General features: G+C 49.4%; 1 protein-coding gene across 3 annotated transcripts in view; it reads left to right on the top strand.

The window, feature by feature from the left end:
* Window positions 1–15678, top strand: part of MYO7A (myosin VIIA) — an 88351-nt gene extending 72673 nt beyond the window's left edge. For all 3 annotated transcript variants that reach the window (XM_054187872.1, XM_054187873.1, XM_054187875.1), the window contains 17 exons: window positions 247–364; window positions 670–796; window positions 911–1080; window positions 1183–1373; window positions 1917–2041; window positions 2842–2999; window positions 4107–4260; window positions 4376–4531; window positions 4952–5057; window positions 7294–7407; window positions 7967–8054; window positions 8724–8830; window positions 9697–9882; window positions 10622–10738; window positions 11863–11946; window positions 12490–12609; window positions 13315–15678. In XM_054187872.1, coding sequence (XP_054043847.1) covers window positions 247–364; window positions 670–796; window positions 911–1080; window positions 1183–1373; window positions 1917–2041; window positions 2842–2999; window positions 4107–4260; window positions 4376–4531; window positions 4952–5057; window positions 7294–7407; window positions 7967–8054; window positions 8724–8830; window positions 9697–9882; window positions 10622–10738; window positions 11863–11946; window positions 12490–12609; window positions 13315–13404 — 2211 coding nt within the window. In that variant the 3' untranslated portion in view covers window positions 13405–15678. The remainder of the gene's footprint in view (window positions 1–246; window positions 365–669; window positions 797–910; window positions 1081–1182; window positions 1374–1916; window positions 2042–2841; window positions 3000–4106; window positions 4261–4375; window positions 4532–4951; window positions 5058–7293; window positions 7408–7966; window positions 8055–8723; window positions 8831–9696; window positions 9883–10621; window positions 10739–11862; window positions 11947–12489; window positions 12610–13314) is intronic.
* Window positions 15679–21691: the final 6013 nt, after the last annotated feature.

Raw genomic sequence — 21691 nt, 5'->3', positions numbered from 1 at the left:
CCACACAGCCTGGTCACTCTAGATGGTTGCCCAGCCTTCTCAGAGTTGAAGTAGGAACCAAAATTTTACCAGGACTTTGTCCAACCTATCGCTTGTTACTTTGGGACTTTGGCCCTTAGCCTCATTGAGATCTAAATTAATATTAGTTCCAAGACCTTCAGGTGATGTGAATTGGTTTTGTTTGATCGCTTCCTGGCTGTAACTGGGTTTGTGTTTCATGTTGGTTGTAATCTGCTTGGTCTGTAGGGAATTTATACTCAGAAGAGGACAGACCCAAAAAAAGTCAAGGAAGAGGTAGTGGATTTTGCACGTTTCAAGTGGCCTTTGCTGTTTTCTCGGTTTTACGAAGCCTTCAAATTCTCAGGTGAGTCAGTAGAGCACATCCCCCGAGCACAGAATGCTCCAAAGCCAAAAGAAGGAGAGATAGGGACTCCACAGATAAGAAGACTTAGTGGACCATCTAGCTGATCTTTTTTAGATACGTCACTTTTTGGTGCATCCTGATCAGCCATGGCTCAAGCTATGAATTTGCCACTATTTCTCTTAGTAAAAATAACACTGAATTTTTTTGATCATTGCATCCTCCTTTGAATACACATGTCCTAAGGCCCTAGACCCTAGATCCTAAGACCCTTCATGAACTGATTGCATGTCTTGTCTTCAACCCAGGGCCAAGCCTGCCTAAAAATGATGTGATTGTAGCTGTCAACTGGACAGGGGTGTACTTTGTGGATGAACAGGAGCAGGTTCTCTTAGAGCTCTCTTTCCCAGAGATCACAGCTGTGTCAAGCAGCAGGTAAGGAGGAACAGACTTAGCTGGTGATCTCACCGTAAACCAGTCTTTTTCTAGGCTTTGCCTCTTGATGCCATTATCTTTCCTGTTTATGTCTCCTATAAAAATATATCCCAGAGGGGGAAAGCTGCAAGGGCAGAGTTTCACCTTGGCCACCATTAAAGGTGATGAATACACGTTCACCTCCAACAATGCAGAGGATATCCGGGACCTGGTGGTGACCTTCCTTGAAGGACTAAGGAAAAGATCAAAGTATGTGGTCACTCTCCAAGACAACCCAAACCCTGGTAAGTAAATGGCCCAGCCCAGTGGTAGACATATAGATAGATTAATTAGTCCCAAGGGATTTGGAAAAAAAAAAATCAAACTAATGGGGTTTTTTCTTGCAGTGGGAGAAGAATCTGGGTTCCTCAGCTTCCTCAAAGGAGATCTCATAGTTCTGGACCAGGACACAGGAGAACATGTGATGAACTCAGGGTGGGCCAATGGGTTCAATGAACGGACCAAGCAAAGAGGGGATTTCCCAACAGATTCCGTCTACGTCTTGCCTACAGTCACCATGCCTCCGCTGGAGATTGTGGTAAGCTGTTTTACAAAATGGCGCAACTTGATACAAAGCCAGAGAAGGTCAAAGCCTTCCTGAAGAGCTTAGGTCTGGCCAGAGTCTCCCTGATGATAGGGTGGAAAACAAAGTGGTTGAGAGAGGTGATAAGTTGTCCAAGGCAGAAGTGATCTCAGCCTTTCTTCTGGTCTTGTCACTTTGAACATCGCAAACTTGTGACTTGGAATATCCATGAATCCTGCAACATCCCTCCAGCTGGCCAGATTACTTGAAGGTGTATTTGGGATTGGAGGGAACCACTACATTCATGTATGGAACTGTAGGATCCAAAGCACATTATCTTCATTAGGAAATGATCTGCACTATGCAAACATTTGTTGTTCCTTGCATTAGTAACTGAGAATAGCACAGAGAAATTACAATTGCACAGTTCTTGCAATTAATTGGAATTAATGAGTTATTCACTCACTGTTCTTTTCATTTTGTATCTGCTTCCTCTCTCTGAATACATCATATATTATACCAAATATGCTGGGTGACAGAGATGTTTTCATCCCACAGGCACTGGTCACGATGACCCCCGATCAACGACAAGATGTTATCAGAACCTCTCAGATGGCAATTTCAGACAGTGAAGAGAGAGTAAAGCCATACACCTTGGAGGAATTTTCCTATGATTATTTTAGGTGATTTTTTTAAACCATGCTCGGAAATTATAAGAATAGGAATCTATCTCCAGGTAGCCTGGGAATCAAAAAATTCTTGGCTACTGGAAAAGACTGAATATCCCCTGTGTGATTTTGTACAACTACAACCTCGAGTTTTGGTCATGGTGTCTGAACTGTAGGTTTTCCACAGACAAGGTTTTATGAAGTATTTCTTCAGATTGGCTCAGCACACATTAAGTGTTAAATTTAGTATTATGTGAGAGACCGTCCTTAGTGGTCTGACATTCCTGTCCTATGATCCCATACACAGGCTCAGACTGTATAGGCAGCATTTGAATTAGGTGCAGGCATTTTCATCTCAGCTCCAAAGATTTAAACATGTACCAGCGCTGAATGCAGCTGAGCAGACCCGTCCCAAAACTTGCACTCCTGTTCAGATGGTGTGGGAATCCAAACAGGCAGACCAGATCCTCTGGGATGTCTTCACCCTGTTAGGCTTGTTCTGCCAGGCAATATTCTTTCAGTGTTGCTGCCCTGATGATCCATCACTATCATCCTTCCTCTTGTGGTTAGAAGCTTTTTGGGTAGGGAAGTTGTTTTGGTGTCAGTACTTGGGTACAGGGACTTTTCTGAATTGTTATCTTTGGGCAGAACTGGAGCTGGATACTTGTGAAACTGTACAATAAACTCCCATTTATCGTAAGAGTTCATTACCCAGGTGCTCTGAGCAACATTCCCAGGTGAAACAATGGCCACAAGCTGTCCCTTTTATCCCTGTAACCTCTCCACCTTTCCTCTTGCTTTGCCTTTGCCATCAGGCCACCTCCCAAGCACACCCTGAGCCGGGTCATGATCACCAAGAGCCGCGGGAAGGACAAGCTGTGGTGTTACACCCGTGAGCCCATCAAACAGCCACTGCTCAAGAAGATCCTGGGCAGTGAGGAGCTGTCCCAAGAAGCCTGCATGGCCTTCATTGATATCCTTCCACTGCATGGGGGAGCCCTTGGGCAACAAGTCTGACAGGCAAAGGGCTGAGCAGGCCCTTTAGGGCCCCATGCAAAGCCCATGGAAAGGTTTGTGGTCCCTCTTTAGGGCTTTGGGACTATGTCACAGGCTTGGAGGTGGGTCTGATCCCGAAATCTGTACTTAAGCATCCTTGAGACCTGAGGGGTGTCTGCTTCTTAATAAATGAGGGACATTGAGTCCTGTTGGCCCGCACTGCTTAGTGGTTAACTCACCGGCTCTGTTCTGGCTTGCTTCAGCTGTGTGTTTTCAAAATCTGCTGTGGAAGCCTGTAGCCCTAATCAGTGTGGATGCAAACCAGTCCACATGGCCTCAGGGACAGGGTTTGATGCCTGAATATCCCTTACTTGGCAAAATGCACACAGCATGGAAGAGATGAGGTGAGTGTAGACATAGATCCAATCTGTTGAAGTAGCCTTTTTTTTTTTCTTTTTTGTGGGGCTTTGCTCTAGGATCCAAACTTCATGGTCTGAACAGTTCTGTTATAAGCCTGCTACTGATTAATATTATGCTATTGCTGCTACTACTGGTTTCCTCTTACTAGCAAATAATTACAGGAGGAGGAGTTAAAAGAACTGGCAAAAAAAAAGAAGAGGACATTTACAATTTTATCTTTTTCCTTTTGCTGTGTCATACATGTTAATTTAGAAAACGGTGACCTGTTCTCAGGCAGAATAGTTGCAATATGACATGGTGGTGAAAGTCGTCATTTGGTCTGTGTTACTGCAGCTCCACTGGTGTGTGACACCAGCTGAAAATCTGGTCTTTTGCAGTGGTACCTGTTATGTGTAATCACATAACACATGATCACACGCAGCTTGCTTAGATCCACGTATCCTGACCCCAAAACAATTCTTTCAACCTGAGGTGATGCATGATGATGGGAGAGAGCTTGCTGGACATCTCCTAAAGCAATTTAAAGCCTCTACCGTACACTGTGCCCCCTCCACCAAGTTGAAGCCACTTCTGTAATCATATGTAGGATGTCTTTAATCACATTGTCAACAGAAGGGCTTCCCCAAACATCCTGGTTAGCTGGTCCTTGACTCTTGCCTCCCACCAGTGCTGAAGTACATGGGTGACTACCCATCCAAAAGGACCCGCTCAGTCAATGAGCTGACAGACCAAATATTTGAAGGTGCCTTGAAAGCTGAACCCCTGAAGGATGAAATCTACTGCCAGACCCTCAAGCAGCTCACGGACAACCACATCAAGTAAAAGTCATTCATTGTCCTTGGCTCAAATGCACTAGCCTGCGTTGGGCAAAGCAGATCTGGAGCATCCATGCCATGAGTGATTTTTTTATGTTCTGTGTCTCTCCTCATGTAGGTACAGTGAAGAGAAAGGCTGGGAGCTGTTGTGGTTGTGTACAGGCCTTTTCCCTCCAAGTAACATCCTCCTGCCCCATGTCCAGAGGTTCCTGCAGTCCCGGAAACATCACCCCTTGGCGGCAGACTGCATCCAGAGACTCCAGAAAGCCCTGAGGTACGGCACCAAAACACCTCCTAGTCCTGACTGTGCCACAGCATTCAAAAAAGCATTAGAAAATACAAGTAGGAGATATTTTGGTGAGTGGGGAGACAGTGAAAGCTCAGCCTCTCTCTGCATTCAACCAAGCGGAATGAAAGGGACATCGAGTAGAAGACGTCACTAGTAAACTGTCTGGGGAAAAAACAGAGATTAATTAAGTTGACTTTGTTATGCCAGCTCTGTTTAAGTCACTTACAACCTAAGCAAATACATATTCCCCATTCCAATTTTTCTTTCTTCTTTTTAGGGGGGAAAAGCCCCTAATATTAAGAAATTAGCCAAAGTTACTCAAAACATAGTATGTATTACAATGTAAGATTAAAACAAAGGATTCTTGCTTTAGTGCTGTGACACTTGCCACCTCCCGTTTTGCAGGAATGGATCCAGGAAGTACCCGCCCCATCTGGTAGAAGTGGAAGCCATTCAACACAAAACTACCCAAATTTTCCACAAGGTTTACTTCCCTGATGACACCGATGAGGTAAAGGGGGGAGAAAGAAATTCTTCTTTTCTGTCAGGATGGCTGTGAATTTTCTTATTAAAATCTCAGGATAGGCTAATATTGGTTCTGATTCAGAAAAGCTCAGCCTGGACCAGAGCAGTGTAAGAAAAACCCATCCTTATCTACCCTGACCAGCTCAGGGTTTGATTTACCGCAACTCACATTTTTCAAGATGTAGGTGCTGTGCTGGTGTTCACTGGAGGCTTTATAGTGTGACCCCAGAAAGAAGGAAACCGGGTCGGTTCATCTCCGTTTGCTCACTGGTTCACAAGCCTTGCATATCCGTTATTTTAGCCTAGACCAACAGATATTGTCCACCCAGCTCTACCCGCTGGGGTATCATGATGGGGCTCCTTGGGGACTGGTCAGACTATGGCAGCACTGGCAAGTAGGAAACTGAAATTATACATTCTGACCTGAGATGACACAGAAATCATACCTGCACTCAGGAACGTCTCATTAAGCCTCTTACACACTAATAAGGCTGATAGTTATATTGACGCCAGAGCAGATACGCATGTCCCTGCAGATACTGCTGTCATGCTACTGATTAGTCTTCCTGTGAGGCTCGCATCTCTCTCTCCTCCCTCATGCCCTTGGGCACAAATAAATTCCTGTACTTCCAAGCGTGTTTATGTGCAAAGCAGTGCACACCTGTGGAAGGAAAATGATGATTCCTCTCCAGCAGCTGCGTGTGTCCTTGTTTATCTGTAATGGAGAGTTGAAAGAATTGCTGGGATTTCTCATCATTTTGAGTATTGTTTTCTGTGTGACCAGCAATAAGCATGACACTGCCTTATACACATGCATCTGTGTGAGAGCCAGTAGAAGGAGGCAGTGGGGACTTCTGCACTGGATGGGTTTGCTGTGATCACAGAATCACAGAATCACAGACTGGCAGGGGTTGGAAGGGACCTCTGGAGATCATCTAGTCCAACCCCCTGCCAGAGCAGGGTCACCCACAGCAGGTGGCACAGGAACGCGTCCAGGCGGGTTTGGAATGTCTCCAGAGACGGAGACTCCCCCACCTCTCTGGGCAGCCTGTGCCAGGGCTCTGCCACCCTCAGGGTAAAGAAGTGCCTCCTCATGTTGAGGTGGAACTTCCTATGTTCAAGTTTGTGCCCGTTACCTCTTGTCCTGTCCCCGGGCACCACTGAAAAGAGCCTGTCCCCATCCTCCTGACACCCACCCTTGAAGTATTCATAAGCACTGATAAGATCCCCCCTCACTCGTCTTTTTTCCAGACTGAAGAGACCCAAATCCCTCAGCCTTTCTTCCTAAGAGAGGTGTTCCAGTCCCCTCATCATCTTGATAGCCCTTTGCTGTCCCCTCTCCAGCAGTTCCCTGTCCTTCTCGAACCAGCAAGCCCTGAACTGGACCCAATGCTCCAGCTGCGCCCTCAGCAGGGCAGAGCAGAGAGGAGATCCTTATGGCTATGGCAGTCACAGAGGTGGACTGGCAGAGGAGCATCACCCCAGTACAACATGCACCTGCACCAAGGGGTTGCTGAATACCAGCAGCACTGAGCTCCAGGCCAGTCTCTTGTGGGATATGAAATATGAGTCATGGTGGTTTGGTGATTCAGGCTAACACAGTCATGCATGTCGTGGTCAGAAGCTTAAATTCCTTAAACTGCTATGAATTGAATCTCTTTATGTGGGCAGGGCAAAACTGAGGCGATATAAATGCTGAGCACAGCTCAAAAGGCAAAACAGGGGCTGGGACCTGCACGCAGGTGGGACAGTCCTTTAGATATCCTATCCACATGTAAAGCAGGAGTCATGTGCCCTCTCTTCAGCTACCCAGAATTAGGCATTTGTTCTAAACCAGGCATCTGACCTCCTCATCATCAGTGGAGAGACGGTTGGGACAAATCAGTCTTGGAGGTATCTCTCTCTCTCCCCTCCCTAGACAAATAGCTCTGAGACCTAACTGATAGATTAGAAAAATCTCTTGTGTTACCTGAGGAGCCCTGGAAAAGCCAGCACAGGATATAGATAGGACATCACAAAGCACAACCGTACAGGAGTAGCATGGCTGAGCTTCTGCAAACGTCCCTTCCCATGCCTACAGCCACAGTCCATAATGGCATTGATTTCATTTGTGGTGGGCACCTAAATCCCTTCATGTGTCTGAGCCTAGAGTTCCTCAAAGAGAACATAAAGTGAAAATTAACCTTGAGATAGCAGTGGTGAGGATATTGCTTTCTTTGTAGGCATTTGAGGTGGAGTCCAGCACGAAAGCCAAGGACTTCTGCCAGAACATCTCCAACAGGCTGCTTCTGAAGTCCTCGGAGGGCTTTAGCCTCTTCGTCAAAATCTCCGACAAGGTGAGTGACCCACGCAGAGGCTGGAGTAGCCCTGAGGCACTCGGGGTGACACATTGGTGGAGCCAGAGCTATCTGCACCCTCACAAATGCATTTCTCTGCAAGTAGTAGGGTGTTTCTAAGTCAGATCCAACCTGCTAGAGGTGAGATTTGCAGTCCCGCGGCCCGGACTTACAGTAATCATCCCAAAGGGCTTAAAACACAGACAGACTAAGCTGTTGCTGAGTCGAATTTCTAAGAAAGAACTAAGTAAGAAAAACAAGCGTGCAGCTCGGAGATGCCTCAGGCAACTAAGAGAAATCTATGGAGATAGTCATCACGAAGGGAAATTAACTGCTCCAGTGAAACAGGAAGCTGCCATAAGGAGTAATGAGTGAAACTAGAGACAGAGCCGGCAGCAAGGTGCTGGCAGTGGCTTCCTCATGTCAGCAGTTTGTTACACATCAGTGTTACCGGGACAAAGCAGTGAGCAGTGACTACAGGAGACGGGGTAATGGCCAGCCCTGCCTGTGGCCTCTTGCCACTTGCTCAGCCTTTGTAACCATGTGCTGTGTCCCCCAGGTCATCAGTGTGCCCGAGGGAGATTTCTTCTTTGACTTCGTCAGACACCTGACAGACTGGATAAAGAAAGCAAGACCGGCAAAAGATGGTAACAGTGACTTTTCTCCATTGTGGGTCACAGAAAGCCCTCCTAGAGCCCTTCAGCCCTTTCAAACAAGGTTGACCACACAGCCTGCCACATCTGTTGGGCCACACTACTGTGGGTGTGCTGTCTGCACCAGCCCTGGGGACATCACCTGGGAGATGATCTCTCCAGAAGCAGCAAGACCTCTGCTCCAGGGCTAGACCTGGCCCCTGTGAGGACCATCTGCTGGCAGGCTGCTCTCCAGGGCTAGACCTGGCCCCTGTGAGCTCCATCTGCTGGCAGGCTGCTCTCCAGGGCCAGCCCATGGGGAGGTTTCAGTGATGGGATTCATTTCACCTTGCTGGCCATATCCACAGGGGAGCTAGCTGCAGCTCTGCTGAACGTATCAGTGGCTGCAAGACACAGGTGCCTCCAGGGTGCAATTCTTCTGTCCTGCATTAGATATGAGCATTATCATTGAAGTACAGCCATGCAAATGAATCCAGACACTCTTTCCATTTTATTAAAGCTTTGCAAGGGAAAGATGTGGTTTTCTGTACAAGGTCAGAGCCCGTTTGGCCTTGCCAGTGCCCCTGTCCCTGAAGGTTGTGATGGCACATGGGCATCACTGGCTTGCCAGCTGGTAGTTACAGTGTTGGTCTTACATGTCTGCTCCCTGCTTCCCTTGCACAGGTATAGTGCCTTCCCTCACCTACCAAGTGTTCTTCATGAAAAAGCTGTGGACCAACACAACGCCTGGAAAAGACTCGATGGCAGACTCCATCTTCCACTATTACCAGGTACTCCGGGAGCAATAGAATGAGAGAGTTGGGAGGAATTAGGAATGGGCTACAAAGACTTTGTCCATCTGCAGATGGATGAAGTCTTGCATTAAATAGGAAGAACTCTTGCCTTAAACAGAGCACTACAAAGAGCGCTGTTGAGTTGCATGGCAAGGAGCAGCCTTCAGACACTTTAGGGTAGCCAGCTCAGTTGGGATTTGGGCTAGCTGCTCTTGGGTGGGCAGCAAGAAACAGAAGAGAGCGTGTCCTGCTGGCAGCCTCAGCAGGGAGACCGAATTCAGAAGCATCCTGAGGGTTTTCATCCACTTCCATTCATGGAGCTAGGCTGTTATGGTCCCAGCAGCCAGGGAAGAAGTTACAGTTCTTCTGTTCATGTTTTTTCTGGGATTGAAGGGTCCTAAAGTGCTTCATGTCCCAAAGTGCTTTTCCATGCACACATCCACTTCCTGTGTTGTTGCCTGGATAAAGTGGTGTTGTTTAATGCTTATTAGCCACTTGACACATTTTCAGACATGTACAGTAATTTTTAAAATTAAAAAAAAAAAAAAGGCAGAAAATCCATTCAATTCCAAGTGGCCATTAATAGGAGTAGATTTCCTGGGATGAGGGAGGGTGAACAAGGTAGTTTGATAGCTAACACAGGGACCTCCTTGTTCCACATAATAGAAGACTGTTCTAGACCAGAGAGGATCTTTAAACATCTAGTGTGGTCTCAGCTGAGCAGCTGCCTCTCCACCACACTCAACACAACTGCTATGAGTGTTAACCGGGGACTGGAGACCTCCACGAACTCCATTTAATGTCTGAGGAGGAAGGTCCATCGTCATACCCTCTGTCTCTGAATCGTTCTTTCCTCCATGCAGGAGTTACCAAAGTACCTGCGCGGCTACCACAAGTGCACACGGGAAGAGGTCCTGCAGCTTGCGGCTCTCATCTACCGGGTGAAGTTTGAGGATGACAAGTCCTATTTCCCCAGCATCCCCAAGCTCCTGAAGGAGCTGGTGCCTCAGGACCTTGTCCGTCAGCTCTCTCCAGATGACTGGAAAAGGGTAAAAACAGCAGCTTGGGTCATAAGCAAGGCCTGGCTGGGGTAAGCCCAGTCTCTCGGGTGACTTGTCTGACATTCAACATCAAAATGGAGCTGCCAGAATGAGTGACCCATGGTCGGTCCCTCTTGAGCCTTAGCAGAGCTGCAGCCTCCCCAACATCACCAAGAGGAGGAATTGTATATGCGTGTTCGTACACACATGCTTTGCAGTGGGTTTTCTTTGTGCTGCCTGTGGCTGTAGTGGTGGATGCGGCTCAGGAGAACAGTCTCATGTAAAGGTCTGTTGTTTAAGGCAGACTACTGATTAGAGGGGTAATTCTCCCTGCTTTACACAGGGAGAGCTGTGGCACAGGTACAGACAGGCCTAGAGCCATAAAATAACATAGGTGCCTCACTGCCAAAAAATAGTCTTGTAAGTCCTTGCTGTTTCCTGGACTTGAACTCAGCCATATGCCTGACCAGCAAGCTATCAGCTCCTCTGGTCTGAAGGTCTTTCAGTCTCCTCTGCTGCGTAAAACTTCTAATCCCTTTAATGGAGTCACCAGCACAGCTCATCTAAGGAAGAAGGACCTGCCTTGGTTCCAGGCCCTGCTCCAGTGACCAGCTGTCACTTTTGTGAAGGGTTCGTTGGAGCAGAGACTAGACCTGACCATCTTTGTAGGACTGATGCTCCTTCCCTGCAAGCACCCCTGGTGCTAGGTAGTGCAAACCCTCCAGCTCTGTTGTGTTCTCTGTTGCAGTCCATCGTGGCATACTACAACAAGCATGCGGGCAAAACAAGAGAAGAAGCCAAGCTTGCCTTCCTAAAGATTATCTTCAAGTGGCCTACATTTGGATCAGCATTCTTTGAAGTGAAGGTACCTGTCCTTCTTGGGAGTTCTCTGGCAGCTTTGAGCCAAGGTCAGGAGCCCCGTATCATAGAGGGGTTCCAGGCATGCAGGGTTGTCCCAGTGTCTGGACCAGACTAGGACAATCCTGATCAAGCAGGGAAAGAGTGTGAGACTCTCTGTCACACTCTCTGATACACTCATTTATTGCTGCCCTGCCTCTTTACACAGACAGAGGCACTGTAGAGCTTCAGCATATCTCAGTCATTGGGTCTGTACTCAAAGCAGCGCTGCTGAAGAGCCAAGAGCCATTCTCTGTTTTGCCAAGGCAAAGGCGAGCATGTGGTTTTCCAAGGGACATGTCTGCATGCACCACAAACCAAATCCAGACCACCCACCACAGCACCATCAAAGACAGTAGAGGCCAGTAGTAGTGAAGTCTCTCCAAGTATTCTGGACGCGTTATTGCAACTCCCTCTTCTCAATGACCACACAGTGAGACTGGGCTGGAAACAAGTTGCTGAAATTACTCATCAGTTCCTTGAACTTGGGCACTCCATTTTCTGTCATGTCCATCTTAGATGTCATAAGGGATCTGATTATAACCTGTGATTTTTCCACCAAAAGTGACTTGATAGCTAAGAAATCTGTGTCAGGGCCAGGAGCTGAGGCCCTATCCCCTGTGCCCTACCTCATCCATGGAACAAATTGAAGGTCCTCATGGCACAGGGCTGGGAGAAGGGTTTACCAGCAGGAACAAAACTGAATGTAAAGATCAGAAGGGGACAGAGCAGTGTAGTCTTGGCCTGGAGGTCCATAGCAGCAGGCATGAGGAGGAGCAGAGGGACTGGAGGGGAAAGGAGACATCTGGAGTTTGCCAGCTTGTCCCAGCTCTTCCTTGCCAATCACAAGGAACTCGATGCTGCCAGCAATTCACCTACTGGTTATCAGGCATTTAGGAGATCCATAGTTAACTAAACAGCCCTCACTGTTGCTGATGCCTTAATAGACTCTATATTTGTCTTTAAAGGATAAACTGGATAGCAGTTAATGGGACACCAAATGCTGGCAGGAGAAAACAGGGAGAGAGGAAATAGGAAGGGGTCTGATACGGCGTGACACTTCCCCTAACCAGTTCTTCTCATTTTCAACAGCAAACTACAGAGCCAAATTATCCAGAAATCCTTCTAATTGCCATCAATAAACATGGAGTCAGCCTCATCGATCCTAAAACCAAGGTAAGCAAAACTGAGGTCTTGGCCAGATGCTCCTGATCCCACTCCCCAACCCCTCAGAGAGGTCATCCCAAAGAGCATGTTGTTCAGAACTTCAGGAGTTCTCATTAAGCCTCGTTAGAAAGGCTGGAGAGCCGGAAAAGTTTCTGGAAGCAGAACTTCACTGTTGTACAGAGCCAGCCCAGCCCTTTTCAACAGGAGATGGATTGTGAGCATCAGCTGTTAGGGCTCTGTAACTGAAGGACACACACACTCCTTCCTTAATCCTTTCACAGATATTAGGACAGGAGCTAGTGTAAATGAACTCCTACTAGTTCCTTCCACCAGCCACAGGGTCATTCTAGTGCAGCAGTCCTCCACAAGCGCTGGAAGATTCACAGTCTTGCATCTCACTGCTATTCCCATGAGACCATAATACAGTCTTATCTCAGTAGACATCCTTGGTCTGCTTTGATTCAAAGCGAACGAGGAGATGAGGGGTCCCCACAGCCCGTCATGAAAGTCGAGGCTCTTGCGTGTTGATTGTCAGTCTTGTGTTTCCACCAGGATATTCTCATCACTCACCCCTTCACCAAGATCTCCAATTGGAGCAGTGGCAACACGTACTTCCATATTACCATCGGCAACCTGGTGAGAGGAAGCAAGCTGCTCTGTGAGACCTCCCTGGTAAGGGGCGATAAAGATTATTGGGCACACTTAGACCAAGTCCTGACTTTGGCGGGCAAAATTTAATGCTTCCAGCAAATTGTGTCTCAGGGATTCTCTGGGCTAAAAGTGGTCTCTTAGAAGAGCCCCTGCTGTTTTTTTTTTTCTTCTGGATTTCCCATAGCTCTGCTCAATGGATCAGGGCTCTCACTTGGTCCATCATCCAACTTAAGCAAGACTGAGGTGCACTGCTCCCTGTCACTGAACTGAAAAGCATATTAAAGCAGATGTGGGCTCAGGAGCCCTTTTACCGAGAGTCTTTGCCCAGCTTGTCCCTAGTAACAGTCACAGCAACAAACCTTCTCCTAGACTATCCCAAACCCAAAGCATGAAGGCTAAAAATTCCCACTGGATTAATTGTTATTAACCTGCAGCATTCAGTATTTTGTTGGACTTTTGAAAATCCAGGTCCCACACAAAGCTCCTTAGGTCCTTAGGCTCAGCAGCATCCTGGGACCGTGAGTTCCTGCATCTCAACACTGCAAATTGTGTTTGGACTGTGTTCCTTGTGGTGGTGTCATTTCACCCAAGGAGAATAGTGGAACAGGTCAAAATGTACCTGAAAACTTGAAAGTCAACAACTGGTAGTCAGTGTGTTCAAGAGGCACGAGCCACAGACTGTAAACTGTGCTCTAAAGGCAGGTAACACCTTCTCTCTCTCCTCAGGGGTACAAGATGGATGATCTTTTGACCTCATACATCAGCCAGATGCTTACAGCCATGAGCAAACAGAGGAGTGCAAAGGGTAGCAAGTGAACTGCAAGAAGCCACTGGCAGGTGGCCATGGGGCTGATTCACCAGCTGAAGCCTGTGGGATACCCATGCAGCTGGGGGAGCACCTTTGCCTCCCAGATGTGGAAGATGAGCCGAACACCATCAGGGAGTTCGCTGGACTCTGACCTTGAGGGCTCAAATCCCACCTCCCCTTCCAGCGAAGACGACTATCTCTGACCTCCCGTTCTCCTTCCCCACCCTGCACTCCGACTCCATCTTACACCTCAAAGATTTCCAGGGGACACCACCGCTCTCAGACAGTGACTGAGCAAAGACACTCCGGCAGGAGGTTTGCCTGAACCCAATGGTTGGCATCGCAAAGGCTCTTGGAAGAGGATTTGTCTGTGTGTGTGTCTGTGTGTGTGTGCATGTGCGTGTGTGTGGCTTGGTTTGGTTTGCTTTTTTCTTAAGTGAGAGCTCTCAGGATGCTAACGGCTTTTGGTGAGGTTATGGGCATTTCAGGTTTGAAGAGGAATAACAGAGCCCCAGCCTATGCTGGAAAGCTGTCCAGTGAACACTGAAGGGCTTATTTTTTTGACATTACAAAAGAACACATTCTGTTCTTAAGAAGGACAGAAAGAAAAAGCAAGCTGGGAGGAGCACATTTTAACTAGGAATCAGAATAAACAAACTACTGATCGAACAGGATAGAGTACTAAAGTGCGGTCCGTGCAATGCTGGAAATATTTAAAGAACAAATTTTAAAGTTTTGTTTCTTCTTCTATTTATTTTTAAAAATATTAAAAAGGAAAAAAAAAAATAACCTGCATTTTGTGCCGGTATCTGGATGCTGACTTGGGGCTGAGGGCGACCTGCAGGACAATCCCTTGCCCAGGGATTCCCCAAGAGCCGTGATTGCCGGAGGCTGAGTAAGGCACATCTTTCCCAACTTATGGACTCAGCTGGAAGTGAAGCTTGGAAGACTAATTATCTCCTTTTGCCCCCTGTGCTCAGGCAAATTAACCCTGGGACGATCTTTACTGCAAGCTTCAACATGGATGTAGGGGTTTTGAAGTCCCCATGCTTGGAGGACCGAGGCCAAGCCTGTGTTGAGCTATGATTCATACAGAGACTTGGACATCAGGGTTGGAAACAGCTAATGATTTTATTGTGCTTTTGTGTGTGTTGCTGTATAAAATGGCTCTTTGCAAGTCCCAGCTGGACCTGAAGCACTCACAGCGAGGGCAGGCCCTTGATTTCGGTGGGCTTTTCTCCATCTTTGGTTGGCTGTACTAATCTGCTGTCTGGTTGTTCCACATGACACCACGCAGTGCGGACCAGCCTCCTTTGAGCAGAGATGGGACCTGCCAGCACAGAGGAGGCTGAAGCCACGTTGTGTTTGGGAGGGAAGGAGGGGAAGGAGCCTGGGATGCCTTTCTAAAATCCAGGCTTCAAAGGAGGACGTTGCCTGGGTGTGTGGCAACACGAGGGGTGGGAATTGTCCACCAAGACCTGGTGCTGGTGTCACTAACACTGAGTGGAGCTCAGTAGATGTGGGAGACCTCTCTTGGTCCTGTGCATTGGGCTGAGTTTGGCTGCTTTCATAAAATTCCATATTGTAGGGTGTCGTGTGTTGTTCTGCTGCTCAGCTGGGCTCGGTCGCCCAACAGCATGGTGTGCCAGGCAGAGTCGGCAGCACTGCCTACCAGACTTCAGGGACCGTGACATCCGACTGGGATGTAGCAGTGACTTTGGACCTCGGTTGTTTCACCAAAGCCAACGAGGTACTGCACAGAGACACCCACCAGCCAGACAGGGCTGCTAGGGGATCTTCCTCCACCACTCCCCCGCCCAAGGCACTCTGGTGATGGGAGCGCGGTTACACCAGCCAAGGCTAGACTGGGAGCTGAGCTGCCTTCTCACCATCCCTCTCTGATGCATCTCTCCCCTCCCTAGCTGCCAGGACCCAGCTGTCCCAGGGATGCCACCTGTCCTTAGACACATGCCCATCATCCCCACCACCACCACTGCCTCTGTGAGCCTCCAGACATCCCTGCTTCCCACAGCAAGCTCAGTAGACAATGTGGCATAGCAATCTCTTCCAGCATTGTCCTGGGCCAGCTTGCCCGCGCCACCACCCTCGTCCCTCCACTCACAACTCTGTCAGCCTCCCACGCACCCCACCGTTTTGGGGGTGCCGGGACTCTGTGTGCGTGTGCCTGTGTGTCATATGTATTAGCGTCTGCTGCCCTCTTTGTATTCACACCAAGCAATGTAACATGAAAAACATATGTCCAAGCGAAATACTCTAATTAAAAAGCATCAAGTGGTTTGTGGGAGGCTGTTCTGCACTGCGCGGTTGTGGTGGTGTCTGCACAGGGAAGGGTGGGATCAGGGCTCCCAGGTCCTCATTGGGGACAGGACTTCTCCTTGCAGAGTGGGACTCTCTGGTGAGAGTATCCAGCAACGGGGAGCAAATCATCAGTGTGCCCGAAATGGAAATTAAGAGAAATCTTTTCTTTTTGGCTAAAAAACACTGGTGCTCGGGGAGTCTCCATTGCTCATTCTCTAAGACAAGGGCTGGTTCCTCCACAAAGGCCAGTTTTGAGCTGAATCCCTGGATGTTGGAAGTACTGGGTGAAAAGTTTGTGTGTGGGAGTCAGACTACCAGCCACGTGCTTAACGGCGTTGCCAGGCCCTGCTAGCTGGGAAGGAGCAAATTTATTAGCTGACATGTGACAGGGCGTAAGGCCTGTTGCCCTGAAAATGCACAGGTCTACGCTCAGGAATCTGAGTGCCTACAAGCTTCCCACCACTGTAAGGGACAACTTGGGGACAAGTATCACCAAATATCAGCGTGTAAAGAAAAGCAGCTGTTCGTAGACATCGGTGCTCCACTGAGAAGGATCATTTATGATGCAGGTCTCTCCAGACTGTAGCACAGTGGGATTGTGTGAAAGCAGGACATACAGATGTAGGGGAAAGGGCTCTGCCTCCCAAAACACAACTACAAAGGAATGTAAGCTGTGTCCCATCCAGCTACAAACACACCCTCTTTCCAGGATCACGCTGATCTGAAGCAGGATATAAGCTCAGCAGAGAATACGGATCAGCTTTTAAGTGCTTCTTGACACATTAGCCTCCTTTAATGGAATCCTACACCCAGCACATGATGAATAACCACGGGAGCGGTTCAGAGAGAAGCAAGCTTCTTATCGGCCCGCAAGCCTGCTGTCAATTTGCAGAAGCTTAAGCAAGCTTCGAGACAATTATTTTGAGGTTCCAGTCTCTCACACCACCCCGTGGCTCAAAGGTTGCTGTTGCTGTCTTCAAGGGTCCAAGGTGGTGTTGGAGGGAGAAGATAGTAAAGGTGGAAAAAAGCATTTGGTCACACAATTTTTACAGCCGAACACTTTGACTGGTACACTGCATGGATATATGTGACACCATCTGGTGATGGAGCAGCTACAAACTGCGTATTGCTTACAACGCACTGAATTAATTGTATTAAACACGTAACAATGCATGGTAAAAACGACGACATTGCTATACCACACAACATATAAAACAGGACATGCTTAACCCACGGGGCACCTGGAAGCCATGAGAAAGGATCAAATTCCCAACGTTTCCAGGTTTGAAAAGGGACATGGGCCAATTTTCTTATTCCAGAGGTTATTTGTTTAACAACTTGACCATTATCATCAATTTTTAAACAACAGTTCGAATCATTTAATTTACCACAAACACCTCCTTCCTCAGCTAGCAGGTAGTCGAGAACCATGCGGTGTTGCAAAATTGCGGTTTGCGTTTGCGTGGCCTGGGCTGCCAATAGATCCAGGGCGTGAGCAGTTTCATTAGGAATAAGTTCTAAAACAGCCTGGAGTCGAATTACACGGTTTCGGTTATAAATAGGTTCTCGAGCACCGCTAATCCTCTCATTGGGGTTCCGGGTGGCTGGCCTGTAATGTTCAATGGTTCGCTGGGGCGGGGGGCAGTCATCTTTCCCCCACTTTTGTCCACTTCCAGTGGTCAGACCTGTTTTAATAGATCGCTTGCTCCCTGTGAGATCATCGTACAGTTTAACGCCTGAATGATCACCACCATCTTCAGGCAGTAAGAAAAACAAGGGGCGAATTACTCCAGCATAACATACTCCAGTCCAATTTGCTGGTAACAGTGTGCGTGCATGCTGACCGCACACCCAGTAGTGGCCCTGTAAGGCTCGGGCACCACTTTGAAATAGACCAGTGGATGTCCACGGGGATTGGAAATAGGTCGAATTGTCTACTCCCAGAGGGTGGTACAAATCTCTAATTTGATCTCAGGTTAGGTCTATGACTTTACAAGACCAGGCACCAACACTAATTTTTCAGCTACATCTAATACTGATATTGTAAGGTACTTAATATTGGCTTGTGAGCAATCAACAGGCTTACAATCAGCAGTGAGGCAGTCATCTGGGTCCAAATTGCACTTACTGATTCCCATACAGACACCACCTTTTTGAGTTAGATTTAGGCAATATTGACCTTGAGCCAGATATTGGATTGGCCAGGGTGATGGTCTACTTTCTTCCCAATGGGTATCATTTTTGACTTTGCTGTAATTGCTTACTAGCCATTTAGGAGAGATGGGTCCATGGCCAGCTTTCCAGGACAAATGGTCCTCCACACACCCAACAATTAGTAAGGTTAAACATAGGGGCTACGGATTTCCCTAAGGTTACGAAGTCATTTTCCCATTTGAGGTTAGCGCTTAAGGAACTGAAGCTTCCCCAGGGATTAAGGGCAAAGAGAACGGTCACCCAAAACAATTTCTGCGGTGATATACAATACACCCTAAAAACACAAGCAGAGCAATTGTTACCAGTACAATGCAAAATATTGATATCCACATGTCTCTTCAGTATAGTCTGCGATGGAGTCTCCTCCAGCGGGCTGTTCCTAAAGAGACAAGAAAAAAGGAAAACTGCCCTTGGTTCAGGTCGGGAACCGGGTTTACTGTTAGTGAGTAGGAACCACAATTCCTTGTTCTTGTAAGTCTTCTAGCACTGAGGCCATTGCCACCCATGCCCCTATGGGTAATGGATAGGGGGGAAGTAACAGCGCAGTTTGTAAGAGCCTCATGTCTATCAGTGGGGCGCCAAAAGCCCAGCTTCCTCCCTTATCATCTATCAGAGAGAGTCAAGGCAGCTTGAGCGATAATGTTTCGGAAAAATGAGCATTTTTCTTCAGGATTAGAGGGATAACTCATCTTTGACAACATATCGCCACCACTAGATGACTCGGAGCCCCATACTTCCCTGCTGTCCAAGAACAAACTTTAGCTTCCCCTGAATTTAAATACAGCCACTGTGGGCATATCTTTGCTTGGGTTCAAGAAGAGACTGGAAAAATTCATCAAAGGGAAATCATCAAGAGAAATCACAGAAGCTGTAGCTGGCTCACACCCGCTTCTCCCATCCTCAGCAAGCAGGACCCTGCACCACAGACAGAGAGGCAGGGGGCTGCCCCATATAGCCCCCCAGACTATGAGAATGAGGGTCTGCAGGACAGAGCCCTGGACATCATGGCAGAGGTCGTGGGCAAGGCTGTGCTTGTGATCCAGCAGGACCTGGCACAAAGCACGGATGCGGCGAAAACGGCACCACCACCTGCAGCACCACAGGACAGTGAGTCTGCCTTGGCTGGAGAGCCTTGGGATAAGGCAGCACAGCCCCTCTCGTCCCAGTGGCACGTGAGCATGAAGAAAACCTGGCTTCTCCCATGGCTGAAGATGATGGCAAAGGGGCCAGCACAGCCATCGTCTCCCCAGAAGTGCATGAGGATGAAGTGGCTGCTTCAGTGGTTCAAAACGCTCTGGCACAAGCTGGCACACCCGACTTTGACCCCGCAGCACAGGCAGAGAGCCAGGCACCTGCCCCGCACGGCCCCACCGCCTCCGACAAGGCTCTGCACGACACAGCCCCGTACATTGTCATGGAGGTCGTGGGCAAGGCTGTGCTTGTCCGCCAGCGAGAGCGGGCACAAAGCATGGACACTGTGGCAGCAGCAACAACGCCTGCAGAACCTTGGGACACCGAGTCTGCCTTGGCTGGGGAGCCCCGGAGAGAGGCCAGCACAGCCCCTGTCACCCCAACAGCAAAAGATGAAGTAGACGCAGCAGCTTCTCCTGTGGCTTGGGACCCTCAGCACCAGGTGAGCCAGGCACTGGGCATCCTGAGGTGCCAGAGCCAGGCGCAGCACCCGGGCTCGGTGCGGCAGGGAGATGCCTGGTGCTCTCCGTGTCATCCCACCGACATCCCCTCCCACACCTGCCCGTGCTCTTGCTCTTCCCGTGCAGGTGCCCTCCGAGCCCAGCGATGAGGCACAGCCCTCCTGCAGCTGCAGGGACGTGCCCGAGGATGTCCCAGGTAGGTCCCCGAGTCAAGGGCAGGCCTGGCCTGGCCATCCCGGCGAGTGGCACCCAGGGCAGGCAACCAGGCAGCACTGTGGACATGGGGACTGGCCGTGCCCTGGCCAACCCTCCCTGGGAAAAGCCCTCGGTGGCAAGGGGCTGGCAAAAGCTTGCTCCTTGCCTGCCCAGCCCCTCGCCTACAACTCTCCTTCCCCCGCAGGCATCGCCACCCTCCAGCGCGCCCCGGCTCCAGAGCGACAGCCCTCCCTCTTCAAGAGGGCGCTCAAGGCTCCGCGCGGGGCTTTCCGCTGCTTCTGCATCACGGGAGAGAAGGAGCAGTAGCGTCCTGCGGCCAGTGCCCGGCGCGTCCCCGGAGATGGCGCCTGGCCCTGAGCCTGCGCAGCATCCAGAGGGAGCGGCACGGGCAGGCAAGCAAGGGATGGGTGCATGGACGGCACCCCAGGCATTCAGCTGCCCTGAGGACAGCGTGCTGCCAGCCTCCGCTCGGCTGTGGACGTTTTCTGAGGCCAATAAAAGATGATGATTTTACCCCAGTGCTCGTCTGTACCTGGTCCGTCGCAGGAGAAAGACTAGTGACCAACAACCCCAGGTCCTTTTCCACCAGGCAGCTCTCCAGCCACTCTTCGCCAGGCCTGGAGCGCTACATGGGCTTGTTGTGACACAATTGCAGGACCACAGCCTACGAGGCTCTGCAGGACGTGGCCCTGTGCATGGTGACAAAGGCTGTGGTCAGTGCTATGGCTGTCATCCAGCACAACCTGGCACAAAGGAAGGCTGCAGCAACAGCAGCAACACCACCTGCAGCACCACAGGACATCGAGTTGGCTTTGGCTGGGGAGCCTCGGGGAGAGGACATCACAGCCCCTCTTGTCCCAGTGGCACGTGAGCATGGAGAAAACCTGGCTTCTCCCATGTCTGAACACCACCACAGTGGGACCAGCACAGCCGCTATCTTCCCAGCAGCGCACGAGGATGAAGCGGCTGCTTCAGTGCCTGAAATCCCTCCGGCAGAAGCTGGCGCTCCCCACTTTGCCCCAGCAGCACAGGCAGAGAGCCAGGCACCTGCCCCGCGCAGCCCCACCGCCTACGAGGCTCTGCAGGACATGGCCCTGTGCATGGTGACAAAGGCTGTGGTCAGTGCTATGCTTGTCATCCAGCACAACCTGGCACAAAGCACCCAGGCTCTCAGAAGGGACACCTCCCACTAGACCAGGCTGGCCTTGAACACCTCCAGGGATGGGACATCCACAGCTTCTCTGGGCAACTTGTTCCAGTGCCTCACCACCCTCACAGCAAAGAATTTCTTCCTGATATCCTATCTAAACCTACCCTCTTTCAGTTTGAAACCATTACCCTGTGTCCTATCATTACACTCCCTGACAAAGAGTCCCTCCCCATCCTTCCTGTAGGCCCCTTTTAGGTACTGGAAGGCCACTATAAGGTCTCCGCGGAGCCTTCTCTTCTCCAGGCTGAACAAACCCAACTGTCTCAGCCTGTCCTCACAGCAGAGGGGCTCCAGCCCTCTGATCATCTTCCTGGCCCTCCGCTAGACCTGTTCCAACAGGTCCATGTCCTTCTTGTGCTGAGGACTCCAGAGCTGGACGCAGTACTCCAGGTGGAGTCTCACCAGAGCAGAGCAGAGGAATGGGAAGCTGTCTCTGCAGACGAGAAGCCCTGTCTCTCTGGGTGAGGAAGGATCCCTGTTAGTGGTCCTCAGCAGACTAGATCACCAAAATGTAACCCAGGGGCTGTATGTGTGACCAAAAGTATGAGAAACCCGTGTATTTGTGTGTGCTGCACCAGGTAGCTATGAAGCATTACATATTAAGAGCTATAAGACACCAAGATAGTCCTTAGGTGGATGGCAGTCAAGTGACTGAGCTACAGAAAAGGACGGACGAGAGAGAGA

The sequence above is a fragment of the Rissa tridactyla genome, chromosome 1 (genome assembly GCF_028500815.1).
Source record: "Rissa tridactyla isolate bRisTri1 chromosome 1, bRisTri1.patW.cur.20221130, whole genome shotgun sequence".
NCBI classification, from domain to species: Eukaryota; Metazoa; Chordata; class Aves; order Charadriiformes; family Laridae; genus Rissa; species Rissa tridactyla.
This window is presented reverse-complemented; position numbering and strand designations above follow the sequence as displayed.